We start from the raw sequence: 19,644 nt of genomic DNA on the forward strand, positions 1-19,644 counted from the left end.
TTTTAGACCTAAACAGTGGTGATGCAAGTAATCCCATTATTGGTTCTTACCCGTATTCATGGCTGTGAGTGTACACACGCGCCCCTACGCGAGTTTTGCATCGGCTCACTCAGCAGGCCAAGATGGTATAAGTGTCCCCAATGTCCTTCTTGTATACCTTGCTCATATTCACTGAAGGAGGCGCATTTACATATGGTAATTAGTTGCACTGTCACTTTATATGTATACCTGATTAAGGACTTTGGTTCTGTGGTTCTTCCTCGCCATATTTATGCCCGTGGGGTGACACCACATTTTTGGTGCACCTTTGACCAGATTTGAATAGCTCTGTTTTTGATAAAACTATTTTGAGATATATGCTATGTATTGTCTTTCATGATCTTTTGTGTCATTAAAAATATACCTTTTTAGTTACTACGTATTCTTTAGTGGTTTACATGCTCCGTGTTCTTATGTTTTAATGGTATTTGGGAGCTCCATAGGGTTATAGCCTATGCTAGTCCCGGTTGACAACCGTAGGACTATTTTGCATAATATGGTTTCTATATCTGAGATCTTGTATCTTATCAGGCAGTTAGTAGTGGAGTCAGTTTCGATAACCAGTCTTCGATCCATTGCTCCTTTCAACTTCGTGACTGGCATTTGCGACGTTTTAAAGCCAAAACACTGTCTTAAGACTTTCATCAATTCACCCTTTGTATATTTTGCCTGTCACATCTTCATTTTTGAAAACAAAAAAAAAAGCAGTGAAAAACTTAAAAAACCAAAAACAAAACAAAAACCCTCCCCAGAACAATGCTGCTTGTTGCAGTGGTGTTTGTGCAGGTTCTTCAGTGCTCAGGCTGCAGAGCTGACTATCTATAAGTGCGTGGTTTCTTTCCCCATAGCAGAGGTCAGTGACGGCCTTGGTTTATGATCTGATCACAACAACATTCCTCATTCTGATCCACCCTGACTTTCCCAAATATTTTCCTTCTGGGTGTGCGGCCTGGTGCCTGTGTTCTTCCTGCAGGTCATAGTATTAGTGTTAGTGCAGAAGAAGAATGGCGTCATCTTTACCATAGTGACAGCCAACATGACGCTCCACCTTTTAGAGACAGATTTACTTCTTGGAAGAAGGAAAATACTTAACTAGTTACATGCCAAGCATCTCTTATACAGAAGACAGGTACATTGATACAAATAATAACAATAATAATAAAAGCACCAGTGTGCTGCATAATATCTTATCAAGAATGCCACTAAATTAATAGTGACATATAACGTATTCAGGTCAAATTATGATTTTGCTTGAACTAAGTGTTGATTCTTGGGGCAAATTCACACAACAACCACTGTCAACATTTAACACATACATCACATCAACCCGTAAAGTTTAGTAGAAGTATTCACACATCATTTTTTTTTTTTCTGTTAAAGTGGTTGTCCAGCATTAGGGTACAAGTATGCAGTTACTCTATGTGACGGCAGACTTGTGAATCCTCACATCATGTGCACTGCGCACTGTGAGGATTCTCCGCTGCTGCAAATCACATACTTGTGGTTGTGGTCATGCAGCCGTGTATTGTCAAGAATCCTCACAGTGCGCAGGGTGCAGAGTGTGAGGATTCACCAGTCTACAGTCACATAGAGTGACTGCAGACTTGTACTCCAAGCCCGACAACTCCTTTAAACTCAGTGCATTTCTTTTTCAAAGTCATTCTTGTGTATAGGGATGGGTTAAAAACAAATGAAAAATGGAAGCTGTTTTTAATGGATCTATTGCTAAGCAATAATTATTAAAAAAAAAAGAAAAAAAAAAAAGTTTATACAGTTTGCCAACTTTTTTTTCTTTTAAACATATATGAGAAATAAGGATTTAGAATGCAAGCAAAATGGATGACACAGAGGATAGAAATAGTCCTCGTCCATGTAAACAGACCATAAGAGCTCATTCAGACTTCCATCTTTCATGTACGACATCTATCTGTGTTTTTCACGGGTAAAACTCGTACCTACTACAGCCCACCCGAGTGGTCCACGCAAAATCACAGAGACATGTCCGATATTGATCCGAATCTTGGATCAAACTCCTTCTATGCAAGTCTATGGGTCTGTGACTCGGATGCCAGTTGGGCGCTGTCTGTTTTTCATGGATTGTTTGATAGGAGAATCTAGAGAAACCTCCGTCAGTTCAATTTTGCATCCGAGAAAACCAAATGAAACTCTGATCATCTGATGGTAAAAAATGTCACTGACCAAACTCTTATGAAGAAAGAAAAACTAATTGATCTCCGACCATTTTTCGCATGCAAGAAAAATGATGTCGGAATGAGTCCTGAGTTTTATTTGTTACTTACAATTAGTATGGTTACCATTACAGCCTACAGCTTCCTCCCAGATTTTCCACCTTGTTAGGCCTACTGGTTATACAGTGATTTATATAGTATATTTGGCATTCAGGAGTTTGGAGAATTGAGGAGACCACTCCTGTGACAGCTCTAATGGTGACAATATTGGTTGCAATTGGGTAGTTGGACTTATATTATTTCAGGATTCAGCACGTACAGTGGCCACAAGCATTTATGTTCAGCTGGCTAAATCACTTTAAAGGATTTGTACCTAATGTCTCGGCACAAAATACCACAGGGCATCTTGGAGTTTATATCTCGATGGATCAGGGATAAGGGGGATATACTGTACACAGTATAAGGGCAGGTTCAGACGCCAAAATATCAAATTGCATTCGGACCATTGTTAGTCTATGAATCTGTGCACGTCTGATTTTTTTTTTTTCCTCTCATTGAGCCGATCCCAGGAAAAAAATCCCTGAATGCACAAGTTTGATCCAATATTCAGATCACACTCGGCCACGCAAGTCAATGAGTGCATGGAAACCATTGGACTGCACTCAAATCACATCTGAGTGCAGTACGATTTCCATGGTCTGATTGAATGGAGAAGATTGAGGAATTAATTATTTTTTTTCCCATCCTCTCCTTATCTAAGAGAATCAGATCAAACTGTGATCACAGTTTGGACAGAGTGTGATTTGCGCCCGATTATCCCGGAAGAGAGCATATGCTGTCGTCTGCACTTGCCTTTAGACAGACGGTACAAATGTTATGGCTGATCAGTTTATATAGCATATGGTGGGGTATCCATGTTCCAGAACTAGCAGCTCTTTGGACACAGTGTATGTTTGCTGCATCCAAAGCGCTGCCTTCTATTGAACGCAGGTGAATCCGCACGTGATCACTGAACCGTGCCGATTCACCAAGTTCAACACATTCTACTGGTGTAATTTCTCTTGCTGAGACAGCGTCTCCTCAAGAGAAATTGACATGCTGCGGTCTGGAGAGACATGCCGCATGTCTGTCTCCACGGGTCAGCCGCGGACGTCTGTGGACGCATAGTGGTCCCATCCATTATGCTGTAACATCTGGCCTCTGCAGGTTTGATGCTGTATTATAAATACGCAGCATCAAACCCGCAGCAACTCCAGATCGTGTGCACATACCCTAAGATGTAGATGCCTCCCGGTTACCCATTTTATAACGCATCATATTGACATAATTTTACTTGGATTTATGTCTCTTTTCCTTTCCCAGCAGATTTAAAATTTCCAAAGTTATTGTGGTCGGAGATCTTTCCGTGGGCAAGACATGTATGATAAATAGGTACGATCCAGACGTTTTGTTCCTCAAAGACAGCGGCATGAAAATTGTTATACTGCACTAAGATCACATATTTACCTGGTGTTGTATCCATCTTCTCTCTGACTGCAACTGCTCATTGAGAAATTATAGTTTTAGAGATTCTTAGGCCACATGCATACAAGGAAGAAATTTATTAAAGATTTTAAGTTTTAATATAAAAATACACAGTGCTAGCAATAAAAGATATAAAAAGGTCAAAATGAAATGACACACAAATATGCAAAACAGTTATAAAATAAAAGGTAGAAATAGCAGAAATACATAAATGTTTCAGTCTACACTTGTCTTCTGCTTCCTTGAGGAAAGGAGAACTGAGTTATGGAGCACATAAGCATACACAGCTCTCACTTGTGAGTATCTTTCTTTTGTGCCACCTAGCTTTTTATAGTCCGGACCATAGGCTCATATTTCCAGGATCACCTGGATTGAACTATTTAAAAATTGCTGTTTGTGGTTGGATGGTGAGCTAAGGGCCTTGCATTTCAAATATTCCGTGGTCCCCCCTGTCACAGGGTCCTTCTCCGATACCACACAATCAACAGAGCAAGAGAATAGTGAATGATTCCAAAAGCTTTATTTAGGCAAAAACATGAAAGGTCCATATACTATCCACCACACAAAGGATAAGATAGTCCAGAAGCCGAATGCAGTTCAGTAACCGGATAAATGTCCAAGGAGATGAGAGTCCAAAAATCCAGCAGACAGAGGATAAAAAATGGTCCATATGCTTCCCCTTCTCTCTGACGTGCTGTGTTCACATTATCATTCCACACAAGACTGATCTGTGTCTCACCTCCCTGATTTTTACAAGTCTCCCTCCTCATGCACAGGTTAGGGGGGTGGGTCACAGGGGCTCATTGTTTCAACAAGCTAGTTCAATATGTCATTAGCATATTAGCAAACAACATTATTCACTGACCCTGTGGAGAGATAACAGTACAGGACTGTGGGGGCTGATATCAGATGGCAAATAACAGCTCATCCTACAAGAGAACACCATGATAATCAGTAAAATATAAATATACACAAAATGATACCCACATAACACCATCACACCCCCCTCCTTTATATACAGTCAATGGGAAATATTCTTGCTTCCAAACCATCTGTTAGCTGCTTTAAAGCTGATCGTCCAGGAAAGGTGCCATATTTGACACTTCTCAGTATTCTCCCAGGAGACCCCCCTGTGGTTCTGAGTTCCTGCAATAAGAGTAGGCTGCAGTTGTTCTGTCCCTAGACTTAGAGATGGATGCAGCCTTACTAGTTATTTTACTGACTTTATAGTTTCCCTTACAATTCCATACTTTGTTTACCCCCACTGTGATGAACCTGCGGTTTGTGTCAATTTCTCTTACGGGTACACTTAGTATTATGTGCAAATTTTCCCCATAGAACTGCATTAGGGTACCGTCACACAGTGCCATTTTGATCGCTGCGACGGCACGATCCGTGACGTCGCAGCGATCGTATGATTATCGCTCCAGCGTCGTAGACTGCGGTCACACGTTGCAATCACGGCGCTGGAGCGATGCCAAAGTCCCCGGGTAACCAGGGTAAACATCGGGTTACTAAGCGCAGGGCCGCGCTTAGTAACCCGATGTTTACCCTGGTTACCAGCGTAAACGTAAAAAAACCAAACAGTACATACTCACATTCCGGTGTCTGTCCTCCGGCGTTCTGCTTCTCTCCACTGTGTAAGCACAGCGGCCGGAAAGCAGAGCGGTGACGTCACCGCTGTGCTCGCTTTCCGGCTGGCCGGCGCTCACAGTGCAGAGAAGCTGAGACGCCGGAGGACAGACACCGGAATGTGAGTATGTACTGTTTGTTTTTTTTACGTTTACGCTGGTAACCAGGGTAAACATCGGGTTACTAAGCGCGGCCCTGCGCTTAGTTACCCGATGTTTACCCTGGTTACAAGCGAACACATCGCTGGATCGCTGTCACACACAACGATCCAGCGATGTCAGCGGGTGATCAAGCGACGAAAGAAAGTTCCATACGATCTGCTACGACGTACGATTCTCAGCAGGGTCCCTGATCGCTGCTGCGTGTCAGACACAGCGATATCGTATGGATATCGCTAGAACGTCACGGATCGTACGGTCGTAGCGATCAAAGTGTGACTGTGTGACAGTACCCTTAGATACAGAAAAAACACAAGTTAAAAATGCACTAAAAACACCTGTAAACTGCATGTCTGAATCAATAACATTTTGGCAACGCCAACGTTTCTAAAACAAAGAAGCTTTATTTAAAACATGACATGCCAACAAGAGAAAAAAACTGCAGCTTTGAAAATGCGATAAAAATGCAAGAAACCTAATTTACCTAATAGGGGCAGAAATACTGGTGAAAATCTGCAACATCAAAATGTTATAAATACTCATTGCTAGGCCTTAGGGTCTCTTGCAATTATGTACATTTTTTTATATTCATTTTTATTTTGTTTTTAATTTTTTTAAGGTTCTGTAAAGATGCCTTTGATAAAAATTACAAGGCTACAATTGGGGTGGACTTTGAGATGGAGAGGTTTGAAATCCTGGGAATTCCTTTTAGCTTGCAACTGTAAGTATAATGTATCAGTATACATCTGCTGAGCTGATATGGATTTTGGTCCTAATCAAACAAATATCCTGAAATAACCATTTAAGTGGTTTTACAAAAAATATGTTTGCGATGCAGCCAAATACTATGAACTCCCAATATTCCTCCATAATAAGGCTTGCTTCTCCGATCACAGTAAACACTATCAGGCCGGGATCACACATACGCGAGATACGGCCAAGTCTCGCAGGTGAAATCCCTCCTCTGGCGCCGGCACTCCGGAGCGGAGCGTGTAGCCGCACAGCAACACATGGAGCTGCACGCTCCGCTCCCAAGTGCCGGTGCCAGAGGAGGGATTTCACCTGCGAGACTCGGCCGTATCTCGCGTATGTGTGATCCCGGCCTTAGAACACAGATTTTGCTTTGAACATGCAGTGGTGTTTCTTATATATCGTAATACTATCCTGAAAACTGCAGCATAAATTTACAAATTGCAGATATGAAAACCGCAGGTTAATGTATGGTGCAGACTTGATGAAATCCAAGATTTAGGGCTCATACTCATTTGGAAGAAAAACAGATGAGTGCAATCCAATAAAAAATCGGATTGCACTCGGACCAATGTTAACCTATGAGTCACAGCTCATCTGCAATTTTTTTTTTTTCTCAGCCGAAATGAGACTGAGAAAAAAATCTCAGCATCCTGCGATTGTTCTCTCATCTCGGACAAGACTCGCCAATGCAAGTTAATGGCTGCAAGAAAAAAATTGCACAATGCACTCAGACCATGCAAGTTTTACACACCCATGTCCTTGAAACCCAACAACTCAGCAGCATACAGTAAAATCACAGCATGATCCAACAGAATAGAATACATAGAATCTATATATACACATAGAATAGATAGATATAAAGATGCCAGTCACATATATAATTAGTCGCTTGCTTGTGTAGCTTACTGTACATGTATTTAATAAATAAATAAATTGCTGGAAAAAAAGCTGTGGGATCCCCCGACATTTTCTGGGGTTGCGGAGATCTGATTTTTTTAGTTTGGAAGGGGGGAGTATCCATGGCTACTTCCTAGGCTATTAATATCAGCCCGCAGTTGTCTGCCTAGCCTTTGCTGATTATTAATTATGGGGGGACCTTATGTCATTTTTTTGGGGGGGTCCCCCATTTTAATAACCAGTAAAGGCTACTTATACAGCTCTGAGCTGATATTAATAGCTTGGGAAGCTCCATGTGTATTACCCCTTTCCCAGGCTATAAACATCTGCCACCTGCTGTCCCCTTTCCCTCTGCTGTTTAATGATATGTTGTGGGATCCCGGTTGCTTGTGCACCTTTTTCTACCACACTTTTTCCTTCCACTCAATTTTCCATTAATACGCTTGGATACAGCACTCTGTGAACAGCCAGCTTCTTTAGCAATGACCTTTTGCGGCTTACCCTCCTTGTGGAGTGTGTCAATGACTGCCTTCTGGACATCTGTCAAGTCAGTAGTCTTCCCCATGATTGTGGAGCCTACTGAAAACGACTAAGGGACTTTTTTTGAAACGCTTATAAAGCCTTTGCAGGTGTTTTTTTTGTTAATTATTCTAATTTACTGAGATAATGACTTTTGGGTTTTCATTGGCTGTAAGCCATAATCTTCAACATTAACAGAAATAAACACTTGAAATAGATCACTCTGTTTGTAATGACTCCATATAATATATGAGATTCACTTTTTGTAATGAAGAACTGAAATAGATTAACTTTTTAATGATATTCTAATTTAGTGAGAAGCACCTGTATATATATTTTCAAGAATAATGCCTTTGAAAACTGTAAATTACATAGAGAATTGCTCTATGTAAAAGCTCACTCATGTTAAAATTGCAATTGGATTCGCATGTAAATCGGATGTAAATCGGATGCTAGGTGTTAAAAATCTCATTGCTCTCGCATGAAAATCGAATGACACTCGTCCCACTTTTCTGGACCAAAATCGGACCATTTCTTTTAACAGTGATGGGTATGAGCCCTTAAACTAAAGATATGGGCATAGTGGCGTTGTTTTACAGATTCACTAGATACCTTCAGTGAAGAAATCCGCAGCCTGGTTTCTATTAAATCATCATCAGACATTTGGGCTCCCATGCGTCGGGCCGGGACTGTGGGTAGGGTCTTCAGCTCTACTGTGGCTCCTCCGCTGCCCTGGGTGTCTTTGATGTAGATACAGAAATGGTCAGAAAAACACCAAATACTAAACATGTGCACATACCTTGGGATCAAAGTCGCTGCTTAGCCTCAGCGTTTTTATTTCAAAATAGGTCTAGCATTTTGTTAAAAAAAAAACATTTGCAGAGGTACAAAGGGGAGGTGGGGAATCGGTTGATGCGGTGATTTATTTATTTAGGAAGTGTTGAGTGCTCTGGTTCCCGGGGAAAGATCAATTCTGCTGCTCACCAAGGAAGAAGCGGAGCAGCAGGACTCACCAGATTACCAATTTGCTAATGGGCACCTCCATGTGAGTGGTTCAGAGCAGCCACCCCCAATAACCACCTGCTAGCTACACCTCAGCCTCATGGGAACAGACGTCATGTGCATTGCTACCTTCTTTACCAGGGTGAATGAGATGATGCCCAGCAAGCCCTGAACATAAACCTGCCAATACATAGGATGACCTGCCCGTAATTGGACCAGCACTTTGAGACCTTTGACTATTAAAAGGGCATTTATTTAAAACAAATTACTTTCCAGGTGAAAATTGATCTGACTTGAAATATTACTAAGGATGTTCTCCAACGTCAAACGCTACTGTGGATCCCTTGTGGAGGATATAACTGTAAGGGCTCGTTCACACCATCGCATTTTCGGTCTGAGTGCTGTCTGTGAAAAAAAAACGGACAGGACTCCAACCAATGTTCTTCAATGGGTCAGTGCAGATGAAAGATTTTTTTCACTGACCGAATCTGCGCTAGTTTCCTCCATAATTCTGATGAGGCTCACCCACTCAAGTCCATGGGTGCACAAAAAAATCACATGCCACAAAGAGCCAAAGTATAACATCCGATTTTTATAGAGACATTGCATTTTGTAATATAGGAAACTGTATATGGTCTTGTAGATGATTTATACCTGTTGCTGTAAAAAATGGATTGTATACAGATAAGTGAGAAAAATCCTACTTTTCTGGATGAAATCCTGACCGATATTTTATATACTGCTTAATTATTTGAGTTCTTAGTGAATATCTCACCATATTGAGTATATTCTGAAGTAAAAGAAGATGATTTCACTTTCCTTATTAATAATGAAGAATCTTGTTGGGTCACAAAAATGTATATACTGTACGAGTAAAGGTACCTTCACACTGAACAACTTAACAACGATAACGATAGCGATCCGTGATGTTGCAGCGTCCTGGATAGCGATATCGTTGTGTTTGACACGCAGCAGCGATCAGGATCCTGCTGTGATATCGCTGGTCGGAGCTAGAAGGCCAGCACCTTATTTCGTCGCTGGATCACCCGCTGACATCGCTGAGTCGGTGTGTGTGATGCTGATTCAGCGATGTCTTCACTGGTAACCAGGGTAAACATCGGGTTACTAAGCGCAGGGCCGCGCTTAATAACCTGATATTTACCCTGGTTACCATTGTAAATGTAAAAAAAAACAAACACTACAAACTTACATTCCGGTGTCTGTCGCGTCCCCCGGCGTCCGCTTCCCTGCACTGTTTCAGCGCCGGCCAGCTGTAAAGCAGAGCACAGCGGTGACGTCACCGCTCTGCTTTACGGCCGGCGCTTACACAGTGCAGGGAAGCGGACGCCGGGGAACGCGACAGACACCGGAATGTAAGTATGTAGTGTTTGGGTTTTTTTTACATTTACACTGGTAACCAGGGTAAACATCGGGTTACTAAGCGCGGCCCTGCGCTTAGTAACCTGATGTTTACCCTGGTTACCCGGGGACTTCGGCATCGTTGGTCGCTGGAGAGCTGTCTGTGTGACAGCTCTCCAGCGACCACACAACGACGAAACAGCGACGCTGCAGCGATCGGCATCGTTGTCTATATCGCTGCAGCGTCGCTTAATGTGATGGTACCTTAAGTCACCCACAATCATTTGCATGTACTAAATATGTTTTTTTTTCTTTTAATTAGATGGGACACGGCCGGACAAGAAAGATTTAAATGCATTGCTTCCACTTACTACAGAGGGGCCCAGGGTATGTTCACCACTATGTTCATTGACAATTACAGAATTTGTATTTTAATACTGTTTTTATACACTTTTATATTATAATGAACCCATCATATCCCAAAGCACTTTACAGATAATGTCTTCTCTGTCCCCATTGGGGCTCACAATATAAATACCATATTAGTATGTCTATGGAGTATGGGAGGAAACAAGAGTACACATAGGAAACCCACAGAGAGCATACAAACTCCGTGCAGATGTTGTCCTTAGTGAGATTTGAACCCAGGACACCAATGCTGCAAAGAAAGGGTGCTAACCACAGAGCCACCGTGCTCCACATTTCACAATTACAACTATATACATTATTAATAGATTTTTTATATCTAAGGAAAGTGGTGTGTTTGCTTTGAAAATTTCAGAATTGAAATTCTAAAATTAATTCTGTAATAGAACAAAATAACTCATGAGGACAAGTGTATTCAACCTCTGGCCATCCAGCCTGACAGCCGCAGCTTGTACTGAGTATAGTGAGATTTTAGCTACAGCAGGGAGGAGGAACTCTGAGGCGCTTGAATGTTGGAGACTGAGTTGAAACTCATACAGCCATTCTGAAATTGAGTTTCAAAGTAAGCACTCCAGTCTCATATGGTCTGAGTTTGTTTTGTGTAATTTGTTGACATACAGTGCCTTGCGAAAGTATTCGGCTCCCTGGAACTTTTCAACCTTTTCCCACATATCATGCTTCAAACATAAAGATACCAAATGTCAATTTTTGGTGAAGAATCAACAAGTGGAACACAATTGTGAAGTTGAATGAAATTTATTGGTTATTTTAAATTTTTGTGGAAATTCAAAAACTGAAAAGTGGGGCGTGCAATATTATTCGGCCCCTTTATTTTCAGTGCAGCAAACTCACTCCATAAGTTCATTGTGGATCTCTGAATGATCCAATGTTGTCCTAAATGCCTAATGATGATAAATATAATCCACCTGTGTGTAATCAAGTCTCCGTATAAATGCACCTGCTCTGTGATAGTCTCAGGGTTCTGTTTGAAGCACAGAGAGCATCATGAAGACCAAGGAACACAACAGGCAGGTCCGTGATACTGTTGTGGAGAAGTTTAAAGCCGGTTTTAGATACAAAATGATTTCCAAAACTTTAAACATCCCAAGGAGCACTGTGCAAGTGATCATATTGAAATGGAAGGAGCATCATACCACTGCAAATCTACCAAGACCCGGCCATCCCTCTAAACTTTTATCTCAAACAAGGAGAAGACTGATCAGAGATGCAGCCAAGAGGCCCATGATCACTCTGGATGAACTGCAGAGATCTACAGCTGACTTGGGACAGTCTGTCCATAGGACAACAATCAGTCGTACACTGCACAAATCTGGCCTTTATGGAAGAGCGGCAAGAAGAAAGCTATTTCTCAAAGGTATCCATAAAAAGTGTCATTTAAAGTTTGCAACAAGCCACCTGGGAGACACCAAACATGTGGAAGAAGGTGCTCTGGTCAGATGAAACCAAAATCGAACTTTTTGGCAACAATTCCAAATGATGTGTTTGGCGTAAAGGCAACACAGCTCATCACCCTGAACACACCATCCCCACTGTCAAACATGGTGGTGGCAGCATCATGGTTTGAGACTGCTTTTCTTCAGCAGCGACAGGGAAGATGGTTAAAATTGATGGGAAGATGGATGGAGCCAAATACAGGACCATTCTTGAAGAAAACCTGTTGGAGTCTGCAAAAGACCTGAGACTGGGACGGAGATTTATCTTCCAACAAGACAATGATCCCAAACATAAAGCAAAATCTACAATGGAATGGTTCACAAATAAATGTATCCAGGTGTTAGAATGGCCAAGTCACAGTCCAGACCTTAATCCAATCGAGAATCTGTGGAAAGAGCTGAAAACTGCTGTTCACAAACGATCTCCATCAAACTTCACTGAGCTTGAGCTGTTTGCCAAGGAAGAATGGGCAAGAATTTCAGCCTCTCGATGTACAAAACTGACAGAGACATACCCCAAGCGACTTGCAGCTGTAATCGCAGCAAAAGGTGGCGCAACAAAGTATTAAGTTAAAGGGGCCGAATAATATTGCACGCCCCACTATTCAGTTTTTGATTTTCCACAAAAATTTAAAATAACCAATAAATTTCGTTCAACTTCACAATTGTGTTCCACTTGTTATTGATTCTTCACCAAAAATGTACATTTGGTAACTTTGTGTTTGAAGCATGATATGTGGGAAAAGGTTGAAAAGTTCCAGGGAGCTGAATACTTTCGCAAGGCACTGTATACTCTGAAACATGTCGAAGATGCTGGACAAGAATGTTCATCCTAAGCAGCAGGGAAGCTTTCTTGTCCTACTAATTGTGTGGACAAAGTAGGTGTAACCATGCTATCAGAATCAAGAAAACAGCTGTAAAGGTACCTTCACACTCAGCAACTTTACAACGAGAACGACAACGATCCGTGACATTGCAGCGTCCTGGTTAGCGATCTCGTTGTGTTTGACACGCAGCAGTGATCTGGATCCCGCTGTGATATCGTTGGTCGGAGCTAGAAGTCCAGAACTTTATTTGGTCGTCAGGTCGGCGTGTATCGTCGTGTTTGACAGCAAAAGCAACGATGCCAGCAATGTTTTACATGGAGCTAACGACCTGTGAGAACGATAAATGAGTCACCGCTACGTCACAGGATCGCTCCTGCATCGTTCTGGAGCTGCTGTGTTTGACGCCTCTACAGCGACCTAAACAGCGACGCTGCAGCGATCGGCTCGTTGTCTATATCGCTGCAGCGTCGCTGAGTGTGACGGTACCTTAATACAGAGACACAACCCTGATCCAAAGATGAATATTAGAGGAACTTCACTGATCTCATCATTCAAAGGGAGAGACTGTGAGTGGCCTGCCTTTGATCGCATGCAGTGCTGGGCAAATGTGCTCGGATAACGTCTTATCTAGGGGTGCTCGTATATTATGTTCTAGTCCCTGCGGCTGCATGATTTGCGGCTATTAGACAGCTACAACACATGCAGGGATTGCCCCACATGTTCAGGCTGTCTAATAGCCGCAAATCATGCAGCTGCGGGCACTAAAACATAATATATGAGCACTCCCAGATGCTCGGATAATACCCAATTATGTTCGGATAAAACAATATCCGAGCATGCTCGCTCATCACTAATCGCATGTAGTATGTAAAGGAAGATGCTGTAGGATCCAGGGAAGAACTCCAGAGCTTTCTGGCCATGTTTCCTGTAATAATTGTCTATGAATTTTTATTACATTTGCTAATGTATGTTTTTAATTGTATGAACCAAATATGATGTAAAATATATTGACCAGGAGATCTAGATGTAGTTTGTTTGATTGTTTGGTTGTCAAGATTGTTAGTCCTTTAGCATTACCCAGGGTGCACCACGTGGAGGCAGACTAAAGTTGCACCTCCTGCTAATGTACTGGCATATAGATATATATAATGAAGACTTTTTTTTAATATAAGTAAAATGTGGAATTATATTTACATATTTGATATTGTCACAATCATAAAAACATGAACAATATATTTATTACATGATTTATGCAACATAATTACTTTTTTCAGCATTGTTGCCAAAATAAAAATGAATAGAAATTAAGTTAAAATGTATACGTACTAAAAAACGTCACCTATATACAGTACTACTCGTTATACAGAAAAAATCTAATAAACTACGTCAATCAACAAGTTATGGCTGCTTGAACACAACACAGAAAAAAATGAACAATGAAAAGTTTCTTAAGGCCAAAACTGAATCGGTCCTCAAAAGGTTTGGTACAAAAGTACCCTATTATTATGCTTCTTGTAGGAAGCAAGGGAATTATTCTGTTCACTGCAATAAAAAAAATGTACAGTATTCTGTAAAATCTATTCCAATGTAACTTATTTACCGATGTTTTCCCACATTTTTCTGAGCGGAAATCTACGCTTGGTACAACCAGCCATTATGTTGTATTCCTAAATTGATGTTTAGTGTAGTAAAATACTAATGCACCCATAGGAGAGATGTAAAAGGGTGGGATATCCTCCACAATTTACTAAACTTATAGTTACCAAAAGGGGGGAACCTCCTTACACCTCTATTGAGGTCCAATATCAACTATTATCGCCGAACTTGGCTATTAATAATTAATATCCATTTAATACGCCTCAACGTTATCTTTTCCTTATGCTATATACTAACTGAGACAAAACAGTGCAACAATAAAGGGTATTTATTACACACATACAAGTCTGCAGTCTATATTATACATATATATTTATACCCAAGCTGACGACTATAAATATATATATATATATATATATATATATATATATATATATATATATATATATATATACAAATATACGGATATCACAACACTAATACAGTAATATCACTACAGTATACAGTGATATCCCAACAGTATCACACAGAAATAACCCACAATAACCAGTAATATCACAACAATATCACCACAATATAAAAACTCACAATTAACTGCCCGATTACCCAAATCACATATACAATATCAGCCCTCTCACCTATGGCTAGCTAACCTTAATAAATAGTACAGGGCCTATTAAGAAAAGGGGATACAGAGTATACTTAAGCCATGTGGGTCCATCATCATTCCAGGCAATGCAGGCACAGCACAAGAGCCAGAGAAGAGGTGTGTCCAGCCCCAGGTGTGTGGGGATGAGGTCACAAATCTATTGTCCACTGGCCTAAGTCCTAAATGACACCTGATATACCAGCTCATGGCAGCTTTGTTTTACAGCAGGCTGGAGGGGGGGCTTTGCTCCATGTGGTATATATGTGGGATATACCCAAAACATGCACTAAACACATCTCTATGTAAAGATATACATTTTGGGTTCACTTCCCTTCTACAAGAGACAACAGAATTAGTGCATTTGCCTTATTGCAACATTACCAGAAATTATTTCTTCTTAATCGTATGCTAACATCCAGCTTTTCTGTTTTCCAGCCATAGTTATAGCCTTTGATCTGACAGATATTTCATCCTTAGAGCATACTAAGTAAGTGATTTCACATTAGTCTGTTTGTCACATCTACAGTGCCTATAAAAAGTATTCATACCCAATGAACTTTTCCACGTTTTTTACGTTACATCCACAAACTTAAATGTGTTTTATGTGATATACCAACACAACGTAGCAAGTATTAGTGAAATGCAAAGGAAATGACAGATAGTTTTCTCATTATTTTAACCCCTTCCCGACATCTGACGGTATAGTACGTCACATGTCGGGACCCCCGCTTTGATGTGCGCTCCGGCGGTGAGCGCACATCAAAGCCGGGACATGTCAGCTGTTTTGAACAGCTGACATGTGCCCGCAATAGGCGCGAGCAGAATCGCGATCTGCTCGCGCCTATTAACTAGTTAAATGCCGCTGTCAAACGCAGACAGCGGCATTTAACTACCACATCCGGCCGTGCGGCCGGATATGAGCGCATCGCCGACCCCCGTCACATGATCGGGGGTCGGCGATGCTCCTCCATTGTAACCATAGAGGTCCTTGAGACCTCTATGGTTACTGATTGCCGGTGGCTGTGAGCGCCCCCCTGTGGTCGGCGCTCACAGCACACCTGTAAATCTGCTGTGTAGCAGCGATCTTATGATCACTGCTGCATAGCAGAGCCGATCGGGCTGTGCCTGCTTCTAGCCTCCCATGGAGGCTATAGAAGCATGGCAAAAGTAAAAAAAAAAAAGTTTTTAAAAATGTGAAAAAAATAAAAAAATATAAAAGTTTAAATCACCCCCCTTTCGCCCCAATCAAAATAAATCAATAAAAAAAAACCCCAACCTACACATATTTGGTATCGCCGCGTTCAGAATCGCCCGATCTATCAATAAAAAAAAAGCATTAACCTGATCGCTAAATGGCGTAATGAGAAAAAAATTCGAAACGCCAGATTTACGTTTTTTTGGTCGCCACGACATTGCATTAAAATGCAATAACGGGCGATCAAAAGAACGTATCTGCACCAAAATGCTATCGTTAAAAATGCCAGCTCGGCACGCAAAAAATAAGCCCTCACCTGACCCCAGATCACGAAAAATGGAGATGCTACGAGTATCGGAAAATGGCGCAATTTTGTTTTGTTTTGTTTTTTGCAAAGTTTGGAATTTTTTTTCACCACTTAGGTGAAAAATAACCTAGTCATGTTAGGTGTCTATGAACTCGTAGTGACCTGGAGAATCATAATGGCAGGTCAGTTTTAGCATTTAGTGAACCTAGCAAAATAGGCAAGCAAAAAACTAGTGTGGGATTGCACTTTTTTTGCAATTTCACTGCACTTGGAATTTTTTTCCCGTTTTCTAGTACACGACATGCTAAAACCAATGATGTCGTTCAAAAGTACAACTCGTCCCGCAAAAAATAAGCCCTCACATGGCCAAATTGATGGAAAAATAAAAAAGTTATGGCTCTGGGAAGGAGGGGAGCGAAAAACGAAAACGGAAAAACGGAAAAAGCTCTGGGGGTGAAGGGGTTAAAAAGTATACATCTGAAAATTGTGGCATGCATTTTTATTCAGCACCTTGTAGTCTGATGCTCTAAATAAAATCCTGAGTAACCAATTGCCTCTATAAGTCACATGATTAGTAAATTGAGTCCACCCGTGTAAAATGTTTTCATAGTATAACTACAGCTGTCCTATGAAGGACTGAGAGGTTTGTTTGAGAACATTATGGATCAAACAACATCATTAAAACCAAGGAACACACCAGACAGGTTAGGGATAAAGTTGTGGAGAAGAGTAAAGCAGGATTAGATTATTAAAAATAGCCCAAGCTCTAAATATCTCACAGAGCACAGTTCAATCCATCATCCAAAAATGGAAGGAGTATGGCACAACTGCAAACCTACCAAGACATTGCCGTCCACCTAAACTGACATCACAAGCATGGAGAGCACTAATCACTAATTAGAGAAGCAGCCAAAAATCCATGGTCACTCTGGAGGAGCTGCAGAGATCCACAGCTCAGGAGGGAGAATTTGTCCACAGGACAACTTTTAATCGTATACTCCACAAACTTGGCCTTTATGGAAGAGTGGTAAGAAAAAAGTCAATTTTGAAAGCAAGCCATAAGAAATCCTGTTTGCAGTTTGCAACAAGCCACAAAGGGGACACAGCTAGCATGTGGAAGAAGGTGTTATGATCAGATGAGACCAAAGTAGAGCTTTTTAGGCTAAATTCAAAATGCTATGTGTGGCAGAAAGCTAATACTACACATCACCCTGAAAACACCATCCCTACCATCAACCATGGTGGTGGTATCTTGATGCTGTGGTGAGGCTTTTCTTCAGAAGCAATAGGGAAGCTGGTCAGAGTTGATGGGAATATGGATGGAGCTAAGTATAGGATAATCCTGGAGGAAAACCTGTCAGAGGACTTGAGACTGGGTCGTAAGTTCACCTTCCAGCAGGACAACAACCTTAAACATACTGCCGAGCTACAATGGTATGATTTAGATTAAAGCATATTTATGTGTGTGAATTGCCCAGTCACAGTCCATACCTAATTGCAGTGAAAGATGGTTGTACAAAGTATTGACTCAGAGGGGGCTGAATACAAATGCATGTCACAATTTTCAGATTTATATTTGTAAAATAATTAGAAAACCATGTATCATTTCCTTTACACTTCACAAGTGCTTGCTACTTTGTGTGGTGTGACAAAGTCACTGGTAAAGTACTGAAGGGGAAATCTGTGTCACTACGCTTAATGGCGTCAGTGATGTAAAACCCAAAAACGCAGAGTATTTTCCTCCAGCACACTACATGTTGTGTGATTTAAGCTAAGTTGCATAAATGGGCTGGTTTTTATGTGGCAACCATAGAGCGGGTGGAAGGTTGTCCACCTTTTGTCCACCTGCAGAGCCTGCACGGCCGTGTGCTGACAGGACCTGTGTGATGTCACAGTCAGGTGTTCAGTCACATGGGAGAAGGAGTCACATGGTCTGGGGCTTAAATAGTTGGACTTCAGAGGCAGTCTTTGGTCAGTGGTTTGTGTCTTGTGGAGGAAAGTCTGAACCTGTGTTGCTCCAGAGCGGGATGATACCCTCGGACTCTGTTACAGCATTTTGTTTTCGTTTCTGTTTTCCTGTTTTTGTCTGAAGGGCTGTGTTTGCTTTGCCCTTATTGTTGGTTTATGCTGCCTTATAGTAAACCAACTGAAGACTTAAAGAGACAGTGTTCCTGTTTTCTACCTCAGTGTGTCGCCAAGTGAGTTAAACTGCCACAGTGGTTATATCACAAAGAATCTCAATAAAATACATTTAGGTTTATGGGTGTAACGTGGAAAAGGCCACGGGGCATGAATACTTTTTCAAGGCACTGTATATATTATACATGTACGCTTGCTTCTCTGGAATTATTGTTAATTGATGTTCTTTTACTACCAGGCAGTGGCTTCAGGATGCTCTTAGGGAAAATGACCCTTCTTCTGTGCTACTATTCCTGGTTGGCTCCAAGAAAGATCTCACTGTAAGTAATGTCTTATATCAGCACAGCTTTTAGAACAGTGTTTTTCAAATTTAGTCATGGTTTTAAGTAATTCTCATGTAGGCCAAATTCAGATGCTCATGGCACATGGCCCAAGTATGAACCGTGATGACCGCTGGTCTCTTGACCTGAAGTCAACATCCTTATATATGCCAATGAGGCTGTTGACTTTGAATAAGTAGACTCGTGACCAATCCAGACATCCTGATTTGCATTCTGACTATGTTTCATCGATGTCTGAGATTGGCCTGCAAGTTGTAGACTGCAATAATATTATGATACAATTTTTCTGAAATCCAAAAACCTGCTGAATACCCTACCAGGGCAATGGGGATACGTTGTACCGGGTCCGGTCACAGTTAAAGGGGTGGTCACGGTGGCAGCGACCCGGTCTGTGGCCGTGGGCGCTCAAGTAAAAGGGAAAAGTCTTTAAAGGGGTTTTGAATAAAGTTTGTGTTCGTGACGCCACCTGTGGTTCTCAGTCAGAGGGAACCGACGCTGCTTAAAGGGGTCCTCTGGGGTGATGTTACTGCAGCATAGATGGTGACGCTTCCCACAGGTGAAGCGGGTCCCCAGGGCTCCCAGTGTAGTGGGCAAGGATGGTGGGTTGCCGGTAAATAAACGGAGGACACAGGGTTGCA

At 41.5% G+C, this 19,644-nt stretch overlaps 1 protein-coding gene across 5 annotated transcripts in view; it reads left to right on the forward strand.

The window, feature by feature from the left end:
* Positions 1–19,644, forward strand: part of RAB34 (RAB34, member RAS oncogene family) — a 59,915-nt gene that overhangs the window by 34,639 nt on the left and 5,632 nt on the right. For 3 of the 5 annotated variants that reach the window (XM_077294346.1, XM_077294347.1, XM_077294349.1), the window contains exons 4-8: positions 3,591–3,659; positions 6,162–6,263; positions 10,395–10,459; positions 15,460–15,511; positions 18,904–18,985. In XM_077294346.1, the coding sequence (XP_077150461.1) occupies positions 3,591–3,659; positions 6,162–6,263; positions 10,395–10,459; positions 15,460–15,511; positions 18,904–18,985 (370 nt within the window). The remainder of the gene's footprint in view (positions 1–3,590; positions 3,660–6,161; positions 6,264–10,394; positions 10,460–15,459; positions 15,512–18,903; positions 18,986–19,644) is intronic. The other 2 variants (XM_077294350.1, XM_077294351.1) reach the window with 1 other exon arrangement.

This window comes from Ranitomeya variabilis, chromosome 3 (assembly GCF_051348905.1).
Source record: "Ranitomeya variabilis isolate aRanVar5 chromosome 3, aRanVar5.hap1, whole genome shotgun sequence".
Classification (NCBI taxonomy): Eukaryota; Metazoa; Chordata; class Amphibia; order Anura; family Dendrobatidae; genus Ranitomeya; species Ranitomeya variabilis.